Consider the following 24,834-nt stretch of genomic DNA (forward strand, 5'->3'; position numbering starts at 1 on the left):
GGGGTGTTTAGGGAAAGGTTGGACCTGGTGCTTAGGGACATGGCTTAGTGGGTGACATTGGTAGTAGGGTGATGGTTGGACCAGATGATCTTGAAGGTCTTTTCCAGCTTTGGTGATTCTATGATTCTAATGGGAAAATTACACACCACCTTTTCCCCGAAGGGGCACAGGGTAAATGCGTGTCCTGGCCTGGTTTTTAAGGCCTGTGACAGCCCAGTACTCACAGAATTGTCCTGCGTCTGCACACCCTTGTCCTATTTTAAATCCATTTTTATACACAAGTGTTACCAGAATTAGAATAATATTTGTATTTTGCAGGCTTCATGTCCATTTGCTAAGAGTCAGTCACAACATAGCTCTTCAGGTTGACTTTGCATGAAAATGTTGCTCAAAAACCTTCTCTCATACATAAACATGGCCATAAACTGACTGAAAACCTGGTGGTAAATGAAGATTTTATTCCCTTCTGAAATCAGGATTCAAAAATCAGGGTTGGAAGAGTCCTCTGGAGCCCTGCCAGACCAATCCCTCTCTCCTCGGGCTACAGACAGAGTTTTTCAACGTCTTATATATCAGTAGTAACATCAAAAGGAAGAGTTTTAGTGCCTGAAGCCACCAAAGACTCCAGATACGCAGCACAATAACATACAGAAAGAGGACTCTTATCAGGGTTTTGCTGATGCTTTATTTTTGGATAAGGAGCCAAAACAGTGAGGATCTAACAGACAGGTACCAGATTGTTCAGTGAGCAGCAAACATCGCCATTTTAAATGACACCTTTGGCTTAATTCCAGAGCAAATAAGCCTTTAAAGACAGTCTTATTTGAACAGCTTACACCTGAGCAATAGGATCCTGTATGTATATGTATGCATACATTTTTCATTCAGCATGCTATAAATGCAGGCTGGTTGTGGTATTTCGGGAATATTTAGTAGCAAGCAGCCTTCTAGAAGATGTGGATACTGCACAATCAATAGAGTAAGAACTTTACAAGTCCAATGAACAGGGATAAAAACGATTTTCAGATTGGAATTTGAGCCAACAGAACAGGATGCCAGAAATCACCCCAATTTTTTTACATGTGAGCTGAATACATACAAATATGGGAAGGCTATCGTGTTATTGCAACTGATTTTTTACCTGTCGTACCATTTCTTCCAGAAGTTTACGTTTCAATCTATGACTACTACATAAAAATGTAAGGATACCTTACTATTATCCCTTTACATATTCAAGTTCCTTGTATGTGGTAAAAAATTCCTTAAAGAACGTAATCAGTTTCAAAAATCTGCCAGACACACACTGACTTAACAAAACCAATTTTTTCCTAGACAAAAAGTAATAGAGGTGGACAGCATTTTCTTTCAAGAAAAGATAGTAGATTTATTAACATGTAAACTAGAGAGCAAGAGAGAGATGCTTACTGCCAAAACAGACATTTTTCAATGTTACTGTCCCTCTGTTGTAGGCTACTGCCCTTCCAGCATAACAGACTACAATTTCTCCTCTATATTTCAGCACAGTTAGATTAAGTTAGATTACTTTATCCTGACACAAATAGCAGCTTCTGCACTGAATCCTGGACCTAAACAGAGCTCAGGCTTCACACCTTTAGATACTGTTTTAAACTTCCGAAAAAAGTTCTAGAGCACTGAATACTCAACAGAGTATGGCCAGAGTTCATGCTTCCCATGCTTGGACACACTCAAAGAAGTGTATTGCTGGGGTTTAAAAGCAATGACTTGGAATTCCAACTCTGCCAGTGGCTTTGATAAGGACCTGAATAATTTAGTTGGCATTTTTGATTCATTTCCTTATCTGTAAAAAAACAAACAAACAGGGATATAGGAGCAGAGAAGCCACTCTGGAGCTCCTTTTTTACAAACCTGGAAACTGAAAAATATGCACTACATGCTGATTATTTTGATAAACCAGAGAGTCAACATGTACTTGTTCTGGAAGACACAGTTCAAGGCATATGAGGCATACATTTATTTATTTAAACTAGAAACCTTTTGTTTGTCTGTGATTTACTTCAGAAGTAAGGCTTACCGGACTCATGTAAACTCCTTGATGTACATCTCCAAATTGTCCTTCACCAATGCAGCGCCCCAGCTCAATTCTCTCCCTTTGAATTTCATAATCTCTGGCTACAAGAATATAATGCACTTAAAACATCAGATCTCCGATGAAGAGCAAATGAACAATCCACAAGATACCAAACTCAAAGTAAGTCACTCAAATGTCTCACATATGAATAACTAAGATTAACATCTGCTGCACACCAACCTATAAAAATGCCGTATACACAGTGGAAACCTCTTAAACAAATGTTTGAATCAAAGCAATGAAAAAGCAATTGATAAATCTGATTTGTTAATGAACTATTATGCATTATTTATTTCATTGCAATAGACATAATTAAATCTTTCTTAATTATAGCTAGTCAAAGACAAAGAACACAAACAGCCTAGGGCAATACAGATGATAATAAACACAGGCTTAGCCCACGTAACTTTATATGTTTAAGAGAACTCCACTATGTGATATTTTAGATCTTGGAACCATCAAATGAGCCAGGAGAATTTTTAAAGAGGTAACTGCAAGAAAAAAATACAGAAACAAGAGTGTGGCAAACAAAGATAAAATGAAAGAGCAAAATTTTGAGTGCACTACACCACCATCAGTGTGTAATTGGAGTAAAATTGATATAATGCTTTGCAACTTATGCAATTTTGTTAATTCCATTGTTTAATAGACTGAGAATATTTCTGATGAAAACGTCTCGGTACTTCAGCGAAACATTTAATCAATTGCAACTGAATTACTTCATTTGCAATTTAATTTCTAGCAGACACGGAAAAATATTTCAGGACTAGCAGAAAAGCATGTACAGTATATGTTTTCACCTCTACTTATTTTATTCAGAGAAAAAAATATAATCTACCAGCTTAGGACTTCATAACTGATTATTTTGTCTTCATTAACGCTACAGAAAAAACGTCACCTAGAGCTGGATAAGACAATGATAAATGCCTTTTTCATTTCTTGTTTTAAGTACTGCATTTTCCTCTTTAAAATCCCAAAGCTAGCTGGTTTAACTATAAATAAATGTTTATTAAATGAAAGTGAATAGTAAACTTAAAAATTCCACATCATTCCAAATTGCAAGCATACAGGGATGGGGAAAGGGTCTCCTGTTACCTTCATCTATTCCATAGCTTTCTGCGGTGCAATTAAGAGAAAAATCAAATGCTTACTTAGATATAGCTTCTTGAAATCAAAGCAAGGACAAACATTTTTTTAACATTAAAAAAAAAGAAGAAATATACTGATGCAATTTTAAGTTTACATTAGCAGAAGTCATGGGTCTGTTCTTGTGATCTTACTGCCTCAGTCCTGTGAGAGCTGAACACTTGAACCCACTTCAATCCAAGCAAAGCGCTTCACTTCATGGATTTCTCTCGAACAGCCCATCTTATGGGCTTTGAATTGAAGGCATACTTAAGTGTTTAGCATCATCCAGGGCTGGGACCACAAGTAATTACTTCCAAGAGAGTTTAAATGAAAAGATTTTAAAAAATCATACAGAGTTAATATGTTCACAAAAAATAAAGGATATAACTTATCACAGTACTTTTTTGCTCCTGCAATTATTTTAGTAGAATCACGTAGTGACTTACTGCAAGACATTCGAAACACATTGTTTATTTCTGGAAAACATATATTCTTGCTTTTCAAATATTTTCCACAGCAGTATGCTATATTGTGAACACTGAAGTGATTATGGAGCATTCCTGCCACATGGAAACCTGTAGAAATCCTTCCATATTCATCATTCTTCAGCAGAATGTGGTACCAGTTCAGCACCACCCTCCCCTTTTACACTAGCCAAACCTGACATTTTTGCAGGTCTGAGCACCAACTGATTGCCTACTTCTGGAGAAATCCTAGGTTGCCAAAACGCAACTCTAAGCTGTGCACTCAGCTGTTAAAATCAGCATTCTGGACTTTCACGTTAAATTAGCTAACCCTGCCCTGTTTAAGATTATACCTTAATTCAAATATGCTATAAGAAAATCCGTGCAGTGGCTAATGCATGATCTTTTTTTGCTTTCAAAGATGAAGACTCGAAAGAACTTTGCATTTTTATTTTTGTTCCCAAAGTCTTTCATCTTTAACAAAATTGCATGTGGTACAGACAACTTTTTTCTACCAAGGAATTAGAGAGCAGCAAGTCTGACACAGAGCAAGGATGAGATACGGTTACAGAGCAATATGCAGCAGCTTTCTAAATTCCTTGCCCTTGTTAAACAAATCTTATCCGTTCTTTCTTTGTGCATTGTGTTCAGCATCACCATAAAAAATTCTGTATTTTGAGACATAAAAGGAAGTTCTCTGTGAACTCACTGACATCAGCAAAAAATACTGAAGAACTTGTTTTTGTTTGCTTCATAACCTGAACTTGAAAGACACTGAATCTGAGTTTTTAGAACATCATCACGAATATTTTCTTTGCACACACATTATGCCTGAAATCTAAGATTCACTCCTTGCTAAACCAACGAAGCTGCCAGACAAAAAGTTCCCGTTAACTCTCATACTTACTTGATGGCATTGTATAAGTATCTTCTTCATCTATAATCTCTGCATAGTCATCTGTTTCTGTAAAGGGAGGAATTGAAGAATTTCGGGAAAAGCAGATGAAAACAATTCTCCAAAACAGTATCTCCAATTTATCAAGGGTGATATGCAACAACCCCCCCCTTCAACAGCGCCGGGACGCATTCACAATAGCGTGAATAAAACTTGCTCATGCATAATTTATGGTATGGTAATGACCCCTGCCAATTATACTACGTCACATAGATGCATTCACCAAGGAATAAAAGGAAGATTCATTCGGATTCAGAGAAGTCTAAGTTCTGTAATTGAAACCAATCTCAACTGTTGACTTCAGAAGAAAACCTTTTTAACAGCAAATCCCACCACAGGAAAGATAAAACATTATTAATGGATTAAATTGCTTCATCTTCAATAAAATGTGAATAGTAGCCTGCTAGTATTTGATGTCAAACAAGCAAAACAGCCAGTAAAGATGTTCCAGGGCAGCATCTACCCGCTGCCAATGTGGCAAAGGTGAGCAATTTTCTGTAGCGTCTCTTGGAGCGTAGAGGTATTTTATGTCACACTCTCGCCTCAGACCCATTTTTCCTGTATTGCTCTCAATTTCCTTTGTTCAGCAGAGATTTCACTATCACTTTTGCTGTCAAGAACCGGCATCTCATGGACTGCTTTTGAAAACGTCCAGTTCTCTAAGTTTTCAGAAAAATGACAGTGTATTTTTTCCCCTGTTTAAGACTTAGGGCTTTTACATCACCAGTTCTCAAAATGGTCTAAATGGCATCAAGCCCCATCAGAAGGTCCTTCTCTTGCTCTAAAGAGCTTCTTCCAGTGTGTGGAGGTCATTTCGTCATGGTTAGAAACTCTTCCAGGGGTTACAAAACCAATCCACAACAGTGAGATACTTACTCACTGCCAGGCATATTCTATTCACCAACTTTAAATGCACAGAAATTCTCGAAAATGAGCAATTTCAAGTCCAGTCTGAGGTTTTCATGGTTGGTTTCAGGCGATCACGTATTGGGCTGCCTCTGAAAGGCATGATTTGCTCCCCTTTTTTCCCCTTCTGCCCTGGAGCATATGTATGTTCCTACACGTCCTTTGCATCATTTCTAAAGGTATGGTTTCTGAATGGTGAATGGGACGAAGCAAAGGTTGGATGATCCCTTTTGGCAGCAGCCCTCATTTCAACCAAATTAAGCCACTTCTGAAACCAGAGCAAGGCTCCTAAATATTTTACAGGTACATAAACAAGTTTTCAGGCAAACTAAATACTCAAAAACTAGGAAACTAGAGGTCCCTGTGACCTCTCAAGTTCACCACACTTCAGTAATTAAATGTAGAATTAAATGGAGATTTATGATCCTAACTTCGTACTACTAAAATAAAATTAAAGCGATTTTTCTGTCAAACACCTGTACCATGTCTTGTAAAAATAGAATCAGGAAATTTTATGCCATTTAAATTTGTGCTAGGCAATTTCTATTTAGGACACTGCAAAACAGAGCCACCTAATGAAAATTCAATGAAATCTGAAGACAGCGCCCAAGTCACAACAGGCAGCATACCCCAGAGGCACTGATCTCTTGGTATGTTTTTTCCTCCTAATATAAACTAATGTTTTTGCAGAAAAGCCCCTGCTTGATCTGAAAAGCATCCGATTGAAAGAAAACGTTAGTGTTACACCACTGTAACGGGGATGGATCACTCTGCTTCCTTGCAATATTCTGTAAGATGTTTTTAACTTTCAACTACTGTTACAAGCTGTTATTTGAGGACAATAGCAAAGAGTTCTTCATATATGTATAAAAAATGGGCTGAATGAAATATATAAACATCTTCAAGAAGAATTTTAAAAGCCTACGAACAAAAGTGGTGCCACACTCCTTTAGAAAAAGAAAACATCTGTCACACTAGATTACGGGACAGGGCTTATAAAATATGATAAATGACTTGGCTTGTTCATCTCCCTGTTTTAAATTAATGAAGTTCATTCGTAATAAAAGCAGTAAGGGAACACTGCAGAGCGCTTTACATGGTTTTGAGACACTGCCCCAAACTGTCCTGAAACGAAAAGGGTCTTCGTAGCCAATCTGAATAAATAAAATGTATGCAATTAAGTATTTCTTGTTATACATTTAACACCCGGGAGGGGACTATATAATGAGAATTCAAAAAATGATTCCAATCCATGTCTGGTGTCGTTTCTTGGAATTAGAGGACAATTCAGTCCAGGTGATGTGCTCCAAGTGCTCTGCACCAAGGGTAACCAACCTCCCTCGCTTGCTGCTTTACCCCATGATTGCAGTCACTCGGTAAGAGACGATAATCAAGCCTGTTAAGACCACGACCACGTCTGCCAAGAGATGGTCCAGAATACAGCAAAACCCAGCTGGGCGAGGCTCTGCAGGCTTGGATTATTCTAGATGAAAGAAATGAGCAGGCCACTTCTGGACAAACAGTGTCAGTGATATACAGGGGTGAGCCAAGTCGAACCTTACTAAATCTGAATGTATTTATTAAAGAGTAGAAAAAAAAATCAGTATTACATCCATAATAGCTCATTCCTTATTTTAACCCTCTCTTTGAAATTCTCTTTCTCATGATTTTTTATTCTCTTTTCAGAGCCCTTATTTTTTAAAAGGTAAACACCAATAAAAATCAATACAACGGTAGAATCTGAAACGCAGTTTCTGAATTTATGACAGAAATAAAACACTGAGTTTTTAAGAAACACATTACTACTTCTAAGTAATAACTAGTATTATCTTAACATGATTTATATCTGAAAGAGAGAAAGCAGACAAGAATTTATACACCCCCTTGACAGTTTAATAAGAGGAAGACCACATTATCTCTATTTCTTCTCATTGCCTTCTTTTGCAAATTAAAAGAACATAAAAAGCAGTACCTCCTACTTATATGAATAAAGACACATACACCAGTCTATCAGTTTGATTTTTTTTCCAACATCAGATAAAATCCTTTAGAAAAATAGCTAAAATATTTTTTGTTGTTGCTAAAAAACAAACTTGTTTTCAGAGGATAGCAAGTGAATATTTCCAGGGAAAAAAAAAGACTTCAAATGTTTAGAGAGGATAATATTTTATAACAACGGTGTCACACTTTTGAAGGAAAATATTAAATTTCTCTTTAAAATCGGTAGATTGAGTAGCTGAAACCTGATTAATATTTCATATATTCAATCTAAATCAATCCCTCAAGTATAGCTTCTTTAATGCAAGGAGCAGTAGTGGACTACCGAGCAATATGATGCAACCATGCCTTTAAAGCATCACTTAGTGGATTCATTTCCCATGCTGTATTACAGCCATTGAACTCACTCATTGACCAAACCCAATCTGTGATATAACCATTTAAATCAAACTGAATGGACACTCTTGAAAACCTAGAAACTTTCGTTGCATCATGCCAGAGCTCCCTTTGCAAACGCATGCAATACCACATATCCCTGTGTGTTTGAAACAGGTTTTCCTTTTTCGTTTCCAGTTTAGCAGAAAGTGTTAGTTGCACAGCCTGTAAAGTACAATGTTTATTGGCTCATGTCCGATGCAGAACTGCTTTTTAATACTAAAATGTGTGTAAAATTGATTACTGAAATGCGCATTGAGTGGTATGTGGATGTCAGAGTTGCATATTGCATATTAGTAACACACAGACTAGAAAACATATTACCGTCCCCACTAATTTCATCTGCAGATCCAGGTGGCATGCAAGGAGAGAGAAAAACAGAGGGGGAGAGAGAAGGGACAGAGAAGGGGAGGGGAAAATATACTATTAAATTCATGAGTAATCCAAAAGTATTCAGACTGCAGTTATCTTATATACCTGACTCAAGAGAAACCAGAAAAGTAGCGGAATTTAAGACTTCTCACCTAAAACCCAAGGGATAAAGATATGTCCTGAGAAGCTTGTACGATGAGACAGAGTTAATGACTTTCAAACACAAAATTTCACAAAAATTAAATCCAGGAGTGGAACTAGTTCTCCTAAGGTATTGTTAAGAAATGACAAATTCTGCTATAATTCAAAATTTTGCTACGAAATAGATCTCCTACGGCCAGATGAGCCATTTCATTTTGGCTTTGCACATACACGTGGGACTGCTGCTAACTAGAGTTGGTGCTGACATTTTCCAAGGACGGACACTCCTGTGCTATCGCTAAGACATAAGAAACACCCTCTAATTTAAGTATTAATTATACAGAGCATAGTGCAGTTATGCAAATGAGCACCACGGCCTGCATTTCTGATAATGACACTACTCCACGCCAATACCCGCAGCACAAGCTGATGTACTTTAGACATTATCTATAAAGAAAAGGAAAATATTGTAAAATGCACTCATTACTCCGGTTCTTCTTACCCCTAACGAAGCCAAACCAGCCCAGCCCAAGTGCTGAACCAGTATGCAGCCACAAGCATCGCTGTACTCAGTATTTAATTCAAAGTGATCTTAGCTGATGCTTGTTGTTGCTATTCTATTTCATTCATGAGCATGCTGTATCAGGGCTCCAAGAATGAAGGAAAAATATATCAACAAAACCCGCCAAGGGTATACGGGGCCTGCATAGCTATACAAATAAAAATATGAATACGTTTCTCATTGTAGCATATAATGTTTAAAATGAAGTCCCCTACTAAAATGGAGACCAGCAAGTTTGCGACTGCAGGAAAATCCAATTCAACAGGAGATGAAGGGGTAGCAGAAATTTAATGAAATTATTCTTGGAACTCTGTTTGCCTGAGGCTCAAGTAGTAAACAAAAAAACCCAACAGTAACTGAGTTAGTATTTCAGCTTTTGGGTTAATAAGGCAGCCTATACAAAGAGCAGTGCAGTACCCTTAGGCGGCGGCTCATGGGAACAGAAGACGAAAGGGAGAAAGCGCCTAGCTTTCTTTACTTTATGCTGACAGTGATTGACTCCTTTACAAAGAGGCAAGAAAAGAAAAGAGAAAAACAGAAACAAATTATTTGGAAATAAAAGAAAAGAGACCGGAGAGAACATCTACAATGAATGAACATAAAAATAAAGGTTTACTTTACAGTTCTCTATACGCAAAATGGATACACAATTGTTTATGGAACTCTAAAGCACATCTGTTATTTTCCTACAAATTCCTTTCTACAGCAATAAGCTACGTTCATTTCACTTTTTTAAAAGTGAGATTAGAATCTATTTAAAAAAAAACACTTTTGCCAACTACATACACCACCCATTCACAATGCAGACACCATCCATCCTAGACGTGTAATGAATGCAAGCTCCCTGTCTAAGTTTTCCTAGAAGGTGCTGTAGTTAAATTCTGACTTTAGAGGCAGTCACCAGACTGAAACATGGACGCACTGACTTTCTGGACCCAGGGAGAAGAACTTCACACAAAACAGGTATTCCACATATCACGGTGACACAGAACAAGGAAAAGCACAGTTACTCTGTCCCACTGACACATATTATAAAATGGGATCAGTCACTGGAGTTTTATGCCCAGTGCAGACCTGACTTGCCAAGAGATATTCAGCATAGTCCCCCTTTCTTCATCATCACACTTCATTGAATTAGCAAAGAGCTTATCAGGACGAGAGATTTCTGAGAGCATACAAAGTGGATTTCACAAGGTGACAAAGAAGGAAACAAGATGCTAAAAACCTTAGGGTAGCTGCTTCTCTTACTTCTCCTGGCATCTGTAACACTCTTCTCTGCTTTCGCCTTTTCCCTCTCTCCTCTATCTCAGGAAATAGGAGAGGTGATGTAAAAAGCCAGTCAACCAAAGACTCCCTCACAGCTACCACTTGAGAGCGAAGCCCAGTGAAGCGCAGAACTACAGCCCATTTTATTTAAAAAACTTGACACTTTTAATAGAGTCTGGAAACCTACGAACCACCAAAGCAGCTGTATTTATGCAAAAATCACTGTCTTACACTCATACTTTTTTTGTGGCTGGAGCTTGAGGGATGATGTGCAGGATGCTTTAGAGCTGCATTAAGTGTGTTCACTGTCCAATCTGGAGGCAGCACGCTGAATTTCATGCACACAAACCTAAGGGTAACGTTCATAATGAAGCTTTTGACATCCACAAATAAAAGGAAGAAATACTACAGATATTTTAAGAGGCTACTGAAAAGGTACTGAAATAAGAATAAAAGAACACGATACACTGCAGTGAAAGAGAAGAACAGGTATAGAGTCGCTGGAAGCAATGCGAGCTGTCTCGAAGGGAAGAGATGCTTCAACTCAACCCATCTGCTCAGGCTACAAGGCTAATTCAAGCCTGAAGTGTCACAGTGTTGTCACTCCTACACCAGCACATGGGTGGCAGAAGCTGATGGAAACCTGACCAGCCCATTTCTTACGAAGCACTCTTCGAAATAACAAAGGTGGGTTGAATTCATCATGCCCCGATGAGTAGCGATGCTCAGATCAACTTGTCTCCTGTGTTTGAAACTTTGCGTTAATGATCCACTGCTTATAGCTTGTGCAATTATTCTGCTAGATTAAATCCAGAATGCTTTGTCTTAAACTTACTGCAACTTCAGTCTAGCTACAGAAAAAGTTTATTTTGGTAAAGAGGCATTTTCAAGTTCAAAAAGAAGTTGCAATTCTTTTCTAGGAGCCTAGAGAGTACCTGGTTGAAATGAACGGTACTTTAACAGGTTTCTGCCATTCCACACTGATGCCCATAAAGCTTAGAAATGCTGCTGGAAACAGACCTCACCTGACTCCTTTTTTGGTTAGTTCCTCTACCAAATACTAAGTATTCACTAAAATTACTGTGCATCAAGAAGACCACAGCACTCTGTATGCAGCAGCCTGTTCTCCAAAGGGAGCCATCGGGCGAGAGGGCAGCTGCTCCTGGAGCTCCTCGTTAGGATATCCAGCACTGCAAGGCTGGAAATCGTAACGTCCCTTTCTGTTTTAGTCATACATTCCTGAACCAGTTTGAGAAAACCCCAGAGAAAAATCAGTGAAAGAAATAAATCTATGCATTTTCAAGGTTTTTGAAGTAAAACAAGTACCACGGAGCTGAAATATTAACTGAATGTATTTGTCAAAGCAAGTATGCTTATACATAAAGAATAAAAAACCAAACCTAACAATGCAAGGAGCATTTTTCTTGCCATACAAAAGTGTCTGCTCAAGTCAAGAGAATGGATGGCAAAGGAGGAGCACAGGAGGGGAAGAAGTTTAACCAACGCTACAGGTCGATGAAATCAATGCAATAACTTCCTAGGTGCTGACAGGGAGGAAATCAGCTTAGACTGTCACCACAGTTCATTTTGGCCTTTTTGTGAATGAAAAGAAGCAAGGTATTTTTTTTTTAATCTTAAAAAATTCCATGCACTTTTCAGCATTACCTTTTTGGATTGATTTGATAAAATCAGCATGCAAAGAAAAACCAACCAAAAACCTTTACATCCTTGGGCAAAAAACACCTTTTCCCCTTATCAATTTATTCAAATGGAGCCAGGAAATGTAAGCCCTACACAAGAAACTCCTTCAGAGCTGAGCACAGGGCATACCTTCATTTTTAGTACAGGAATCACCATACAGGGCAAGCACTGTGCTTTGCAAGCAGAAGTGATTCAATAAAATCTTATTTGTCTTTCCATCCTTGCTCACAGTTTTGCTTGTGAATAATCCTCATCATTCACAGCTATTCCAGCCCTTTTGCATGCTGACATCGTCTTCATTAAGAACATTCTTAATTGTTGTCATACTGAAATCAGGTAAATATACTTAGTATTTTCTCTCCTGTTTGTTGTGTTTTGACAGTTGGCTCCTGCTACGTTTCATTTTGTTCTAGATAACCAACTGGAAGTTTGTCTCATAGATAAACTGTACCATATTCTATTTATTTGTTTATTTATTAATGCAGGCATAATTTAAGTGAACTTTTAGCATATCTCCTTCAACACAGCATATTTTTCATTCAAATTTAAACTTCAGCCAAATGACACAAGTGGGGTGGCAACCACTTCAAACTCAAGATCTGCTCATAAAGAGCACCTTAGAGAAGAACTACGATGCTGCCTCACTGCCATCATCAGAAATTAGGCATAGTAAGTGATTTAAGTGGAGTGATATTTAGGAGTGGATTTATACACCACGGAAACTGGAAACTGGCTAAGAAGCCCCTCTTTCAGGATGCTAAAACCCTACAATCCCTGTAACGAAGCTCTCTTCAAGAGACCCTATTTCTCCTGCACAGGGTATGCACACCAGCATTATTACACACTTAGGCCATTGCATAAACTACAACTACTCCTTTTGACTTTAATTTTAAAATGCTAATTGTAGTAACAACAGCCATGTCAGCTAGGGAACAGGACGTGACAAATTTCTCTGTAAGTTACCATTTCCCTATTAAAGGGGTCTGGCCTAGGATCTGTTACTTAGATGGCTTAAACAGCTTGCCTTAACATCTGAAACAGTGACTGTATGTTTAAACACCCTTCATTTTGCTCCACCATGTTAACACATACTTAAGCTGTAAAACCAGCATCTGCTATGAGCTGAGACCATCCCGTGGCAGGCCCTAGCAAACCTTCAGGCCTGTGCCTCGTGCCAGCACGCGCCGTCACCTCTCCAGTCACTGCTCCCTCCCCACAGCCACATCATTTTATCCAGCAGCACCAGAACATCCCAATGCCAGTCTTGGCTTTTGGAGAAGGCCTTCAAGATGATCAAGTCAGCAGTGTGCCTTGGCAGCCAGGAGGGCCAACCGTACCCTGGGGTGCATCAAGCACGGCATTGCTAGTCGGTCGAGGGAAGGGATTGTCCTGCTCTACTCTGCGCTGGTGCGGCCTCACCTCAAGTACTGTGTGCAGTTCTCAGCACCACAGTTCAAAAAGGATGTGAAACTATTGGAGAGTGTCCAGAGAATGGCTACTAAGATGGTGAAGGGCCTGGAGGGGAAGACATATGAGGGGCGGCTGAGGTCACTTGGCCTGTTCAGCCTGGAAAAGAGGAGGCTGAGGGGAGACCTCATCGTGGCCTACAGCTTCCTCACAATGGGGAGCGGAGGGGCAGGCGCCAATCTATTCTCTCTGGTGACCAGCGACAGGACCTAAGGGAATGGTGTCAAGCTGTGACAGGGGAGGTTCAGGCTGGATATCAGGAAGAGGTTCTTCACTGAGAGGGTTGTCATGCACTGGAACAGGCTCCCCAAGGACGTAGTCACGGCACTAAGCCTGTCGGTGTTTAAGAAGCGTTTGGACTGTGCCCTTAGCCATATGGTCTGAATTTTTGGGTAGACCTGTGTGGTGCCAGGAGTTGGACTCGATGATCCTTACGGATCCCTTCCCGATATTCTATGATTCTATAAGCCCACCCACGGTCTGTACTTATTCTGCCCTATTCTGTAGCTCTGCATATAATGCAACATTTGAGCAACAATTGAAAGAATTTATGGCCAGAGAATTTTCTAGTGCAAAGGAAGCACAACGATTAACTAAGGCATGCAATCATTTGATATTTTTTCTTCCTATTCATATTTATGTGAGCAAGGATGGAGTAGGAGAAACCAAAGAACTTTGTCAGGAAGGGATTTATGTAAGAGTGGAGCAAGCTAACTAAGGCTTTATTGATTTCATTTTATGAAGAACTTCTTATAATATATAATTGACGGGGTAAATTATTATTTTTGGAAATATGTATATCAGGAAATACGTGCATCACCTTCCTAAGGCTAATGGTTGCTATTTCAAAACAAACTGCTGGCCAAAGTAAGTTTCTGTGGACTGAAGTAAAGCATTTAATAAGGCAACTCCAAGCAAAACAGCAGGAAACCTAGTCAGTAAAATCATAGTAAACTCCTATGTTGCTTCTTACAAATTAGATGTACTATTTGCACACAGCAAATAGTTTAGCCTTACTGTTTCCTGAGTGCACACTCTCGGCCAAGTACAAAGAATTCTTTTGTAATGTAAAAGGAAGAAATAAATTGAGAGGGAGATAAAAGTTGGGTCTATCCATCGGCTAGAACACTACTCCCCTCTGGTGAGTCATAGTAACTTAAACTAAAACATCAAAAAAAATCTGAAATTCTGCTCAGATTTAATTGGGCTTTTTGTATTTATATATAAATACATGCACACACACACATAAATGTAAAATTTGACAAATAAAATTATTACTATGCTTAAAAACTGGGGGAAATCTGGTAGGCATCTTGCTTGCACGTAATAAAAGATAATGCCTGCTGCAAGAAACATTTAATTTAAAGGCAAAACAGACAAAGAATACCAGAACAAACAGAAAAAGCCGCATGCAGTAAGAGGTGTGTAGTGAAACCTGGTTCAGTGACACACAGCCATAAGAGAACGTTTCTTGGCTCCCAGGTCCAGCAATCTCCTGCTTTAGATTCCTGGAACCAACTTCACTCTCCACTAGTTTGAAAAGGTCTTTATTCAAAGTCAGAGCAAAAAAAAAATGTATTTAGAAACCTTCAATCTTTGTATGCCTTGGAATATTGAAACACTTGGAAAGAACAAGTTTTCATTTCACTAGACCAGAAGTATTTCAAGGTAGGTTAATACACATTTCAAAAAGCAAGACAAGACGTCTTTCATTAACAAGTTCATTTTCAAACCTGTAAAACTTCAGACAAATGCCTGAACTTTTCGATCACTACATCATGTTCCACACTGCCTTTCAGCTACTGCTGGCTCCAAACTGTGGTGGAGAGCTCACTTTGAAACTTTCCTTTCGAAATATGGGGTTTAATGCTACAAATGTGTCTGACTGTTTGATTTTTTTGCTGAATGCCTGCTTATGATTTTTGCTATTTAATGTTAGCATTGGGAGAGGTCTAAATAAGAATAGGAGTCTCACTGCAAACAAAGAGGAGAATTAATTTATGATTTAAACTATCAAAGGCACAAAGGACATTACAGCTGTCCAAAAGTTATAAAGGCTCATCTCATTTGAAGTCCTTAGCTCTAAGGCATGTAAATGTCACCAGAGAAAAGCTCTTATTCTGCAAACCAAGATAGCATCATCCACAGCTGGCTTCGCACTGGATGCTGTCAGCTGTCAGACACTGCTGACCTGTAACTCCCGGGTTAACCGAGCATTACGTACATCTGTTGCCTCTGTTGTTCCATATGATGTATCAGTTACATCTGACAACACCAGTGGCACTTCTTTGCATCTACTTGAATCATTACTTCATTTATAGCAAGTTGATTCCTTAGGGTAACTCGGAGATTTTTACAGAAGACATCTCCCTTATGGAAAAAACCCTTATTATCGTGCAACTTTACCTCAACAAACTGTCTATGGGTTAAACTCAGTGTCCGGACATCCACTCTTGATGCACTTCAAAGAAGTTGGGGGCAAAACCAAACCAAACACAAAAATAGAAGTTCAAGATTCTCTGTACTCTTATTAAAAAGAAGAACAAATCCTTGAGACTGAATTATAAATGCAACAGTTTGAATCATTCCAGTATTATGTCAGTGTTTCCAACAGCTAGTAACACGGTACGAAACCTAAGCACAATGGTTTCATTGTGGAAAGATACTTTAAGATTTTCACTGGGGAGAGATACTTTAAATAAGATACCTGACTGCAATACAAGAAAAATACATAATTGGTTTTGATTTTGGAACTAGAAAGAACCAGAGGTTTTGGAACTAGAAAGAACCAGAGGGACATTTGCTGGTTTAATTTGCCTGGTTTGCTTATGTCATTATGGGGCAGCTTTGTGCCTTACAGCTTCTTTGATGTCCACTTGGAACAACTGGCTCATCTCCAGCTACTTGTTTCTCCTGTATTTTGCTAGATGCTATGCTCTAACCCTGCTTCTGCAGCAAAGCTCTCGTTTGCCTATCATTCTTCTGTATGTGACACCCTACACATCAGAAGTATGGGGTATCACAACTAACTAACATCAAACCACCTTTTTGAGCAAGTCTGTGGTGTGAGACACGACACTAATTCAGATATAAGGCATCAAGCAAAGAATATCTAAATTTGCAAAGCTGAAGTGACTGCAATAAAAGATCATGAATTAAGTATTTACTACTGTACACTTTTTCAATAATAAAAGTACATCAGTGGTCTTCCAAAAATTGAAAGGGTGGAAATTTGAGGTGGCAGTATGTTTTTTCCCCTGAAGATTAGATTTTTTTAAATGAGTGAGGTGATGAAAAAACACTGCACTAGTCATTTCCACTTTTTCTAACAGCCAAAATAACCCACACAGGTATGAATCAAGAGAGAAACCTATCATGCTTCATGCTTATCTATCTCCGTGCCCCAAAAACCTTGCTTGATGAAGGAGCAAGAGCTGCTATTTGAGAGTGAATGTTAAGTGATGAAGCTCTATTACACCTCTGCAATTTGATAAACATTTGAATTCCAGATCTTCTCACCTATTTTCTTGCACAAGGTCTGTCTACATGGGTTTCTTATGCCAGGGGTGAATCCTATGCATCTTTAGAAAAGGGTAAGGGTGGGGAAAGGAATCTGAAAAGCAGGAAATCAAACATTATGCATCTTTTCTCCTTTTTGTAAGTTTTCTGAGTATGTGCCCCTAAATGGTTGCAAAACCCCAAAAAGTGGGGCTGTAGCCTCCCTGTAAGTCAAGGATGTACACTCCACTGGGTCACAGTAATTGTTCCTGAAGTTTGTGGCCAAGCACTCTAACTCTATAGGGACATATCACAATATTAGTACTCTTTCACACTGCAAACCTCCATTATAAATGTCATGTGTAAGTATTTAGAAATGCATTTCCTACTGAGACACTGACTCAATCCCTCAAAAGGACTTGTTTTGAGATTCTGTAAAAGAAAACTGTTCTTTCTCAAGTATATTCACTTAAAACAACACAAAAAAAAATACAGTAACTAACTGAAATCTTAGAAGCCTATACGCTCAACCCTTCAATTAACTCATGATTTTCAATAGCAAAAATTTAAGTGCTTTGATCTGAACAGCAGCTACAAGAAAACAGCTATTAAGTTTCTTCTTTCAGCAAGGCGATGATGAATATTTAATTGCTTATTTTCACTTTTCAAAGCTACTCCCTCATAATTAACACATCCTCAGGTAATTTAAGAGATAGCCTACTTGATTACAAAGCCAAGCGGGAATATTGACAGCCTGGCTCTGAAGTAGCCTGGCCCTGCTGTACTGCACGGACGGGGCTCTCGCAAGCAACACGACACGGAAGGATAGCTGGAAAAAGTTTCCCTTTACAAATTCCACTACAAAAGCAGCACATCTATGGTCTTGGGGAAGTCAACAGCCACGAAGCAAGAAACGAGCTAACTGCAAATGATAAACCTGTCTGAACATCTGCTAGCTTTAAAAATACACTCGCTTACTTATTTTTTTACAAGCCTTACCTGATACAGAGACCGTGTGTGACCTTACTCCTTGCTTCTCATTGTTGGCCAGCCTGTAAAAGAGAGGTTTGAATCGCTGAATGCTGTACATTCTTCACGGTCCCATACGCTGTGAATTCATCCTAACAGGGCACCTACTGTAATTAGCAGGGCCAATCCATTTGCCACAGCGACAGATTTTGAGGGGGAGCAAAGTCAGAAAGGAATCTACCATTTCATCCCAGCTAAGGGAGGAGCGGAGAGAACGCGTTACCATTTTAATTAGCAAACAACTTCACGATGTCAGGGTGAATTTCAAAAAACAAAGAGAAACATGAGTTTTAAAAACTTTTAAAATCAAGCAGTACATGTCTAAACATTGCCAGTGCAGACAATTTGATGGTGTATCTACTTTCATTACCATACTGGAAATACAAAATTTAGATTTTAGAATTTAGATTTTTTTTTCTGTAAGATGACTTATCCTGTATAACAATTTTAAATTGATTTCTTCATTTACTTAACATAGAAAAATAATTAAATTTATTTAGCTATAGAAGTTCATCACTAACAGAAATTCCAGTGAATTGTTCTAGCATTTTTTTCCACGTACATATGTAATTTTAATGGCAAGAGAGCAAAAGAGTACTGCACTTGGTGTTCTGAAAAATCTGAAATTTCAGCTGCCAAAGGCACGTACTTCCAGATGCACGATGGTGTTGGCTAGTACATTTATACATTTGACATAAGACCCTTCCTCTGCTGTCAGCCTAAGAGCGTATGTGGTGCTCTTGTTTATACAGACATGAACATACTAATCCAGTTCTGGTAAACTGTCCCAAAAATGGCAATAAGCTTCTCCTTCAAACCTTATTTTATCCCAGAAATCCCTACAATGGAAAAACAAAACCAAGAGTAAGATGAAATGTATGTAATTAGAAGGTTATGCTGTGTTCCTCAGTTGTATCTGTTTAAGTAAAAACAAATTCTCCTTTCCTGTATGAGTGCACACTGAGTTTACCAATCTTACTGCTTCCAGCCTCGACTTTCATCTCCTTTTCCTCCCTGCATTTTAACTCCTCTTTCTGCACTGTGACAGAGCTAGGCTAGCAAGGACTGCAGCAGACCCGTGAAGGAAGAGCAACCACTAGTATCTAAGTGGCCCATTTCTTGCTGATTCAGGAATAAATCATGTTCCATACTCCATCCAAAGGGTAAAATAGTAATAATAATAATCATTAAAAAAATAATAATTTTGGACTTCCTCCAAAAAAAGGAAGAGATAAAACAATATAAAAGGTTAAATTTCACGTGGTCTTTCAACCATCATCTCCTGACACTGGATATTAGTGACATTGTCTGATAAGGCTCAAGGAAAATAATCTGATGAGATACAGCTTTAAACTGGGTCAAAATGTGGCTATTGATGACGCAGTCAGACTCCAAACAAGCTGGTTAACAGACTGAATTTTAGGAAGCCACAATGCACATGGAAAGGGTAGACAAGCATCACAACTTGCCAGATAGGGACAGAGATCTAGGCACTAATATTAGGTGGGCAAAAATCAGCAGGAAGAATTAACAGGCTTCCTATCACTGCGTTAGGGACTACGAACTCCAACAAGGTAAGGAGTATTCATAGTTCAAACAGTCAAATTAGAAATCTTTTCTTTACCTGAAAGGTCTGAAGGGAGAAAGGTGCAGAGAAATGTATTAGCACACATTAAATAAAAATTATTAGATGCTGATAGCATGTCCCATCGTACCTTGGGTTGAGTATCATAATGAAACTATGCAGAAACAAAGAATTCAGATCTATTTGCATGATACAGATTAGGATTTTCTACACATCTACAATTATTATTGGAGAAGATCTTTTCTACATTATTATATTTTTTAAAAAATAGATGAGAAATTCTCTGCCGTATAAGTGATATTCTTTATTACAGTCAAACCTAGAGATTTCAACTCAGATTGGTCCCATTATGGATATTTAATTTAAAAAAGGAGACATGAAAGATTTATGATAGGGAAAAAAAAAGAAATATTTTCCATATTTGCATAAGCAGAAAAGAGGACAAATAGGAAAGAACAACATTGTAGACTGACTCACAGAGAGACTGAAGTGACAATGTAAGGACTGTTTAGCATCACTCCTTTAATCAAATTTACTCCTATAATTAAATTTACGTATGGACTGGAAATAAATGGCCTGAAGCCCACTCCAGTCTTTTCCAAAACATCCTACTTTTGTTATTGTCAAACATTATTGATGCATTATGAACTTCTTCCCTACGGATTTTATTTCTGGTATCTTTATAGTTTAATGCTACTGTCAGTCATCTATGCTCTGCAGTCCCAAATGATTTCCTGCTATTTGTCCTAGAATCCAAAAGCAAGAATAAAAATTAAGCACGTATAAAAAGTCCCAAGGTGTCACTTAAGCAAAACTATTTTTCACTACATAAAGAAAAAGAAAGCATAAAACTTACTTTGGTATTGATGGTAAAGCTCTTTCACCTTCTGTGTAAAGAAGAAGAAAACGGAATTAAATTTTTATTTCAGAATTTTATTTCAGTTTCCAAATAACCTCTCTCAACGTGCAATGTATACAAGCATGAAATAGTAATCACCACAACCTCTTAGGGAAACTGAGCATGTTGACTCAAAAGACCATTCTATACTTATATTAACAGCAGCATATCAACGCAGCTCCTAACCAGAGATACAGACCTTCTGGCAAAGTCTTGCGTGAGAGCAATGTAAACAGAATATGACTCCTCTTTTATTCATAACAAATAACTCTGATAAATCACCTGGCAGAAGGTATGACAGTATTTCATCTCCCTAGGGAGAAATGCTTCTCTCATTTCCAAGATGTGCTAACTACATATATATACACAATACACATATAAATACATACAGGCTTTTTATATAAATATATATGTATAAAATAAACATATAAAAATATATAAAAGATAATATATATAGTGTATTTATAAGCATACTATATACACATAAATAAAATTACTTAAGCCAACTTGAACTTCCAAACAAGACAACAGTCATTAATGCATGTAACATATAATATTAATTTCCCATTTGTTTGAGATTACACAATAGTAATGCTCGGTAGCTAGAAACGAGGGTATCCTCTTATAAACTATTTTCAAATCCTCTGCCAGTCTTTCTGTGATAATGGCACTGTGTGCAAAAGTTTGCATGTAAATAATCAACTGTATTTCCCATCTGCATTTGATGATACACTCAGTATTCATACGGGGAAGGATGATGGGGAAATTACTAAGCCTTTACTAAAACACCAACAATTTGCAGTATATGGAAGTACGCAGGGAAGGTGAGAAAGTGGGTAACTAGAACAAGTATCTTTCTCCAAATCACTGTAACAGTGATACAGTGACCTCAGAGAAAATGGAAGAGAGCTGCTTTTAGAAAATGGAGATGTATACTGTTTACAAAGAATCACATTATTTCTAGATTGTTTTTATCCTATGTTAAAATTTCTGAAATTTCCGGACCTTAAAAAAGAAAACTACAGTCTCTCCTTTGCGTGCTATGGAACTGAGTAGTGAAATGCCTGATATCCAAATGTCATGCTTAACATGGCAAACGACAGCATTTAGTTACAATTCTTTTGCTGTCCAAAAAACCCCAAACCCACTGCAGTGTACGCATGCTCAACAGAGGTATCATGTAGCCTCAGAGTTGAATCCCTCCTCTGTGGGGAGACTCCGGCACTGTCCCCTGGGCAACTGGTGAGCATTTTCCAGACCTTACCAGCTCCCAAGTGACAAACTGAACATGCACCAGCCCACACAGTGCCAGTGCTCCTTGATCCCCCTGAAGTTTTTGTATGTGAGATGATGGACATGCACCATGTTCCCAAAACAACTGAGTATGTTCTTCATCTGCCCACCTAGCACTGACCAAAGTGTACATGCATCATCTCCAGCAAGTAACCAGACATGCTCCATCTCTCCTCTGACCTCGTGTGGACTTCAACATGTTCCTACAAAAGAAGTGCACACGCTCCACATCCAGCCCAGGGCTACAAAACCAGATCTTTCCAAGCAAGTTTGGAGACTGGAGCAAAAAGAGACAGGCTCAATCATACTTGAAAGCAAAAGAGCAAGAGGGTCCACCACAACTGCAGAAAGGATGAGATCAGGGGTGTAGGAAAGGAAGGTACCGGAAAGAAGGGAAACAAAGAGCCCCGATTTTAGGAGATGACAGAGTAGCTTGGTAAAGTGACTGAAAAAAGGCCTGAAACTGGAGGGCGGTGGAAGAACAGGAAGATTATACAAGAAGCATGAGGCAGGACACAGAGGTATGGTCAATTGTTGGAGGAAATTACACCTTTTGGAGAAGGAAGCAAAAGGCAAAGATCATGAAAGGCAGTGTGGAGTGACAAGTATGAAATCAAAAGCTTGACGGTGACAGCCTGGCACTAAAAAGATGCAGGAGGAGGGGATATCCAAAAAAGAGAGGCTGGAATGGGCACTAGAGGAGTCATGTTGGCTTGAACTAGGCAAAAGATATCAAGCTTGGAGAAACAGGCACAAGAGTCCTGCCCACCACCCGGCAAAGCCTTCTTAGGGTTGTGAATGAGGCACAGAAGCTTAAGACCCCACCTGGTATCTCCTGATACCTCCACCAGCTGTCAGCCCTTTTTTGTGAAAGCATCCCGAGTTCTAGCTTGCATCGAGTTACTCCAATACCTCTCTTGCATTTGGCAATGGATTTAATCAGATGTTGCTGATGAACCATGTGTTACTGATATAGCATACTTGCCAGCCTGTTTTTGAAGGCTCAGGAAACTATACAAACACACAGACCTCTATGTTAAAAGAACTTTATTAAATTGCAAACTTAACTTCATCACTTGCTATTTTTAAATCAAGATAACTGGCGTACAATTAATGAAAAACTATTCAGAGTAAGTATTCTTGCTGTTGTGTGTGCATCTCCATCGCATATTAACTGCACACTATTCAAAACTGTATTCTAAAGATGGACTTTTTAATTTCCTCTCTTTTTTTTGTGTGTGTGTGAGGAGCATATCAGTATCAGTATATTTGAGGACTTCACAGAAACAGAGACTGATTTTATAACACTGCACATGTTCCAAGTGCTGAGTTCAGCTGCAGATCAGATTGTTCCTCTCTCCTGCAAACATAAAACTCCAAACCCTCAAGAAAGTGAGAAATACCATACAGGTGGCAACTGGCAGTGGAAGCTGAAGTTGCTACATATCAAAAAGGATCTCTCTAAAAGAGATAAATATAGACTCTAACTTTCCAGGGCAATATTAAATATCCTTAAACATGATATCTCCCCATTCTGTTTCTGCAACTCTCTACTTCACTTATTGAACAGCTTCCCACTGGTATAAAATATAAAGCAAAGGCCATATCAACACATTTCTTTTACAACAAAATCCTGATTCCACCTTGGAAGGAAGCCATCCTATGTGTTTTATGAGATAAGGAGAACACAAATAGAGGTGGTATTACATAGTTAACGATTAATAACACAGAGGGACACAGGATTAAACAAGCATTTCCTGATGTTTTGGAGTCTGTGACTTGATCTGCATTCTCTTAGTGCCTTTATGTTTTTATGACTGCGTTTAGGAAAGCTGTCTTATTTTCAACTTCAGCTGCAGAAAGCAGGGAAATAAAAAGCACAGCACAGAAGACAGCAGGAAGAATCAGTAGCTCCAAGGATGGACAAGCAGTAAGTGATAGACTAACAGCTCTACACGTGAACCGACTTCTGATGGTGCTACTGGAATGAAGGACTGTGATGGAATGGGAAAAAGGCAGCATGTGTGAGACCCCAAATGGAGCACTGTGTTCAGCTCTGGGGCCCCCAGCACAAGGACATGGACCTGTTGGAGCAGGTCTCCAGGAGGGCCATGAAGATGATCAAGGGGCTGTCCTATGAAGACGGGCTAAGGGAGTTGGGGTTGTTCAGCTTGGAGAAGAGAAGGCCCCGGGGTGACCTTACAGCGGCCTTCCAGTACCTAAATGGGGCCTACAGGAAAGCTGGAGAGGGACTCTTTGTCAGGGGGTGTAGTGACAAAGGGGAATGGCTTTAAACTAAAAGAGGATTGGTTTAGATTAGATATAAGGAAGAAATTCTTCACTCAGAGGGTGGTGAGGCCCTGGCACAGGCTGCCCAGAGAAGCTGTGGATGCCCCATCCCTGGAGGTGCTCAAGGCCAGGCTGGATGGGGCTTTGGGCAACCTGGGCTGGTGGGAGGTGTCCCTGCCCATGGCAGGGGGTTGGAATTAAATAATCTTCCTTTTTACTGTCCTTTGCCCACAGGAAGCACAACTGATTTCATTCTCATTAGTAGCAGAGCAACGCACTGGCCAGCCACAATGGACAATGTCCCCATTTTGGCCACCAGAGATGTGCCCCAAATGGTTGGTCAAATATGGACAAGGAGAACAGGAAAAAAGGGGAAAAATAAACATATGCAGAAAAACACCAAAAAAACCAAGCCAGAAATAGAACCCTACCATCAAGTAGTATTAGAGACACCTCTACTTTCACTGGAGAAAATTTGGGGAAAATCCATCTGTACGGAAGTACTGGTGAAATGGCCCACCAAAGCTGATGGCACAGATGCCTACGTACTCTTGGTGCACAAACTGATCACTTCAGGCAGCACACCCAAGCTGGCACTCATCCATTTACAGCTTATATCCCAGATAAAATCAGAAGCCTTCATTAGTACCTTTGCAGGCCCAAAGTCAAAACTCATTACAAACAGCATCCCAGTAAAAGCATATGTTGTTTTTCACAAGTTGAAACCCACAACATTT

The 24,834-nt window shown here is 39.0% G+C and overlaps 1 protein-coding gene across 12 annotated transcripts in view; it reads right to left on the reverse strand.

The window, feature by feature from the left end:
- The window catches only part of PTK2 (protein tyrosine kinase 2), a 203,894-nt gene that overhangs the window by 41,617 nt on the left and 137,443 nt on the right, over positions 1–24,834 (reverse strand). For 4 of the 12 annotated variants that reach the window (XM_040547367.1, XM_040547368.1, XM_040547364.1 and 1 more), the window contains 4 exons: positions 20,474–20,504; positions 18,003–18,055; positions 4,610–4,666; positions 2,054–2,151 (listed from right to left, as the gene is read on the reverse strand). In XM_040547367.1, the coding sequence (XP_040403301.1) occupies positions 2,054–2,151; positions 4,610–4,666; positions 18,003–18,055; positions 20,474–20,504 (239 nt within the window). Of the gene's footprint in view, positions 1–2,053; positions 2,152–3,205; positions 3,227–4,609; positions 4,667–8,320; positions 8,339–18,002; positions 18,056–20,473; positions 20,505–24,834 lie in introns of all 12 variants that reach the window. The other 8 variants (XM_040547365.1, XM_040547360.1, XM_040547357.1 and 5 more) reach the window with 3 other exon arrangements.

Source organism: Cygnus olor, chromosome 2 (genome assembly GCF_009769625.2).
Source record: "Cygnus olor isolate bCygOlo1 chromosome 2, bCygOlo1.pri.v2, whole genome shotgun sequence".
In the NCBI taxonomy this organism is placed as follows: Eukaryota; Metazoa; Chordata; class Aves; order Anseriformes; family Anatidae; genus Cygnus; species Cygnus olor.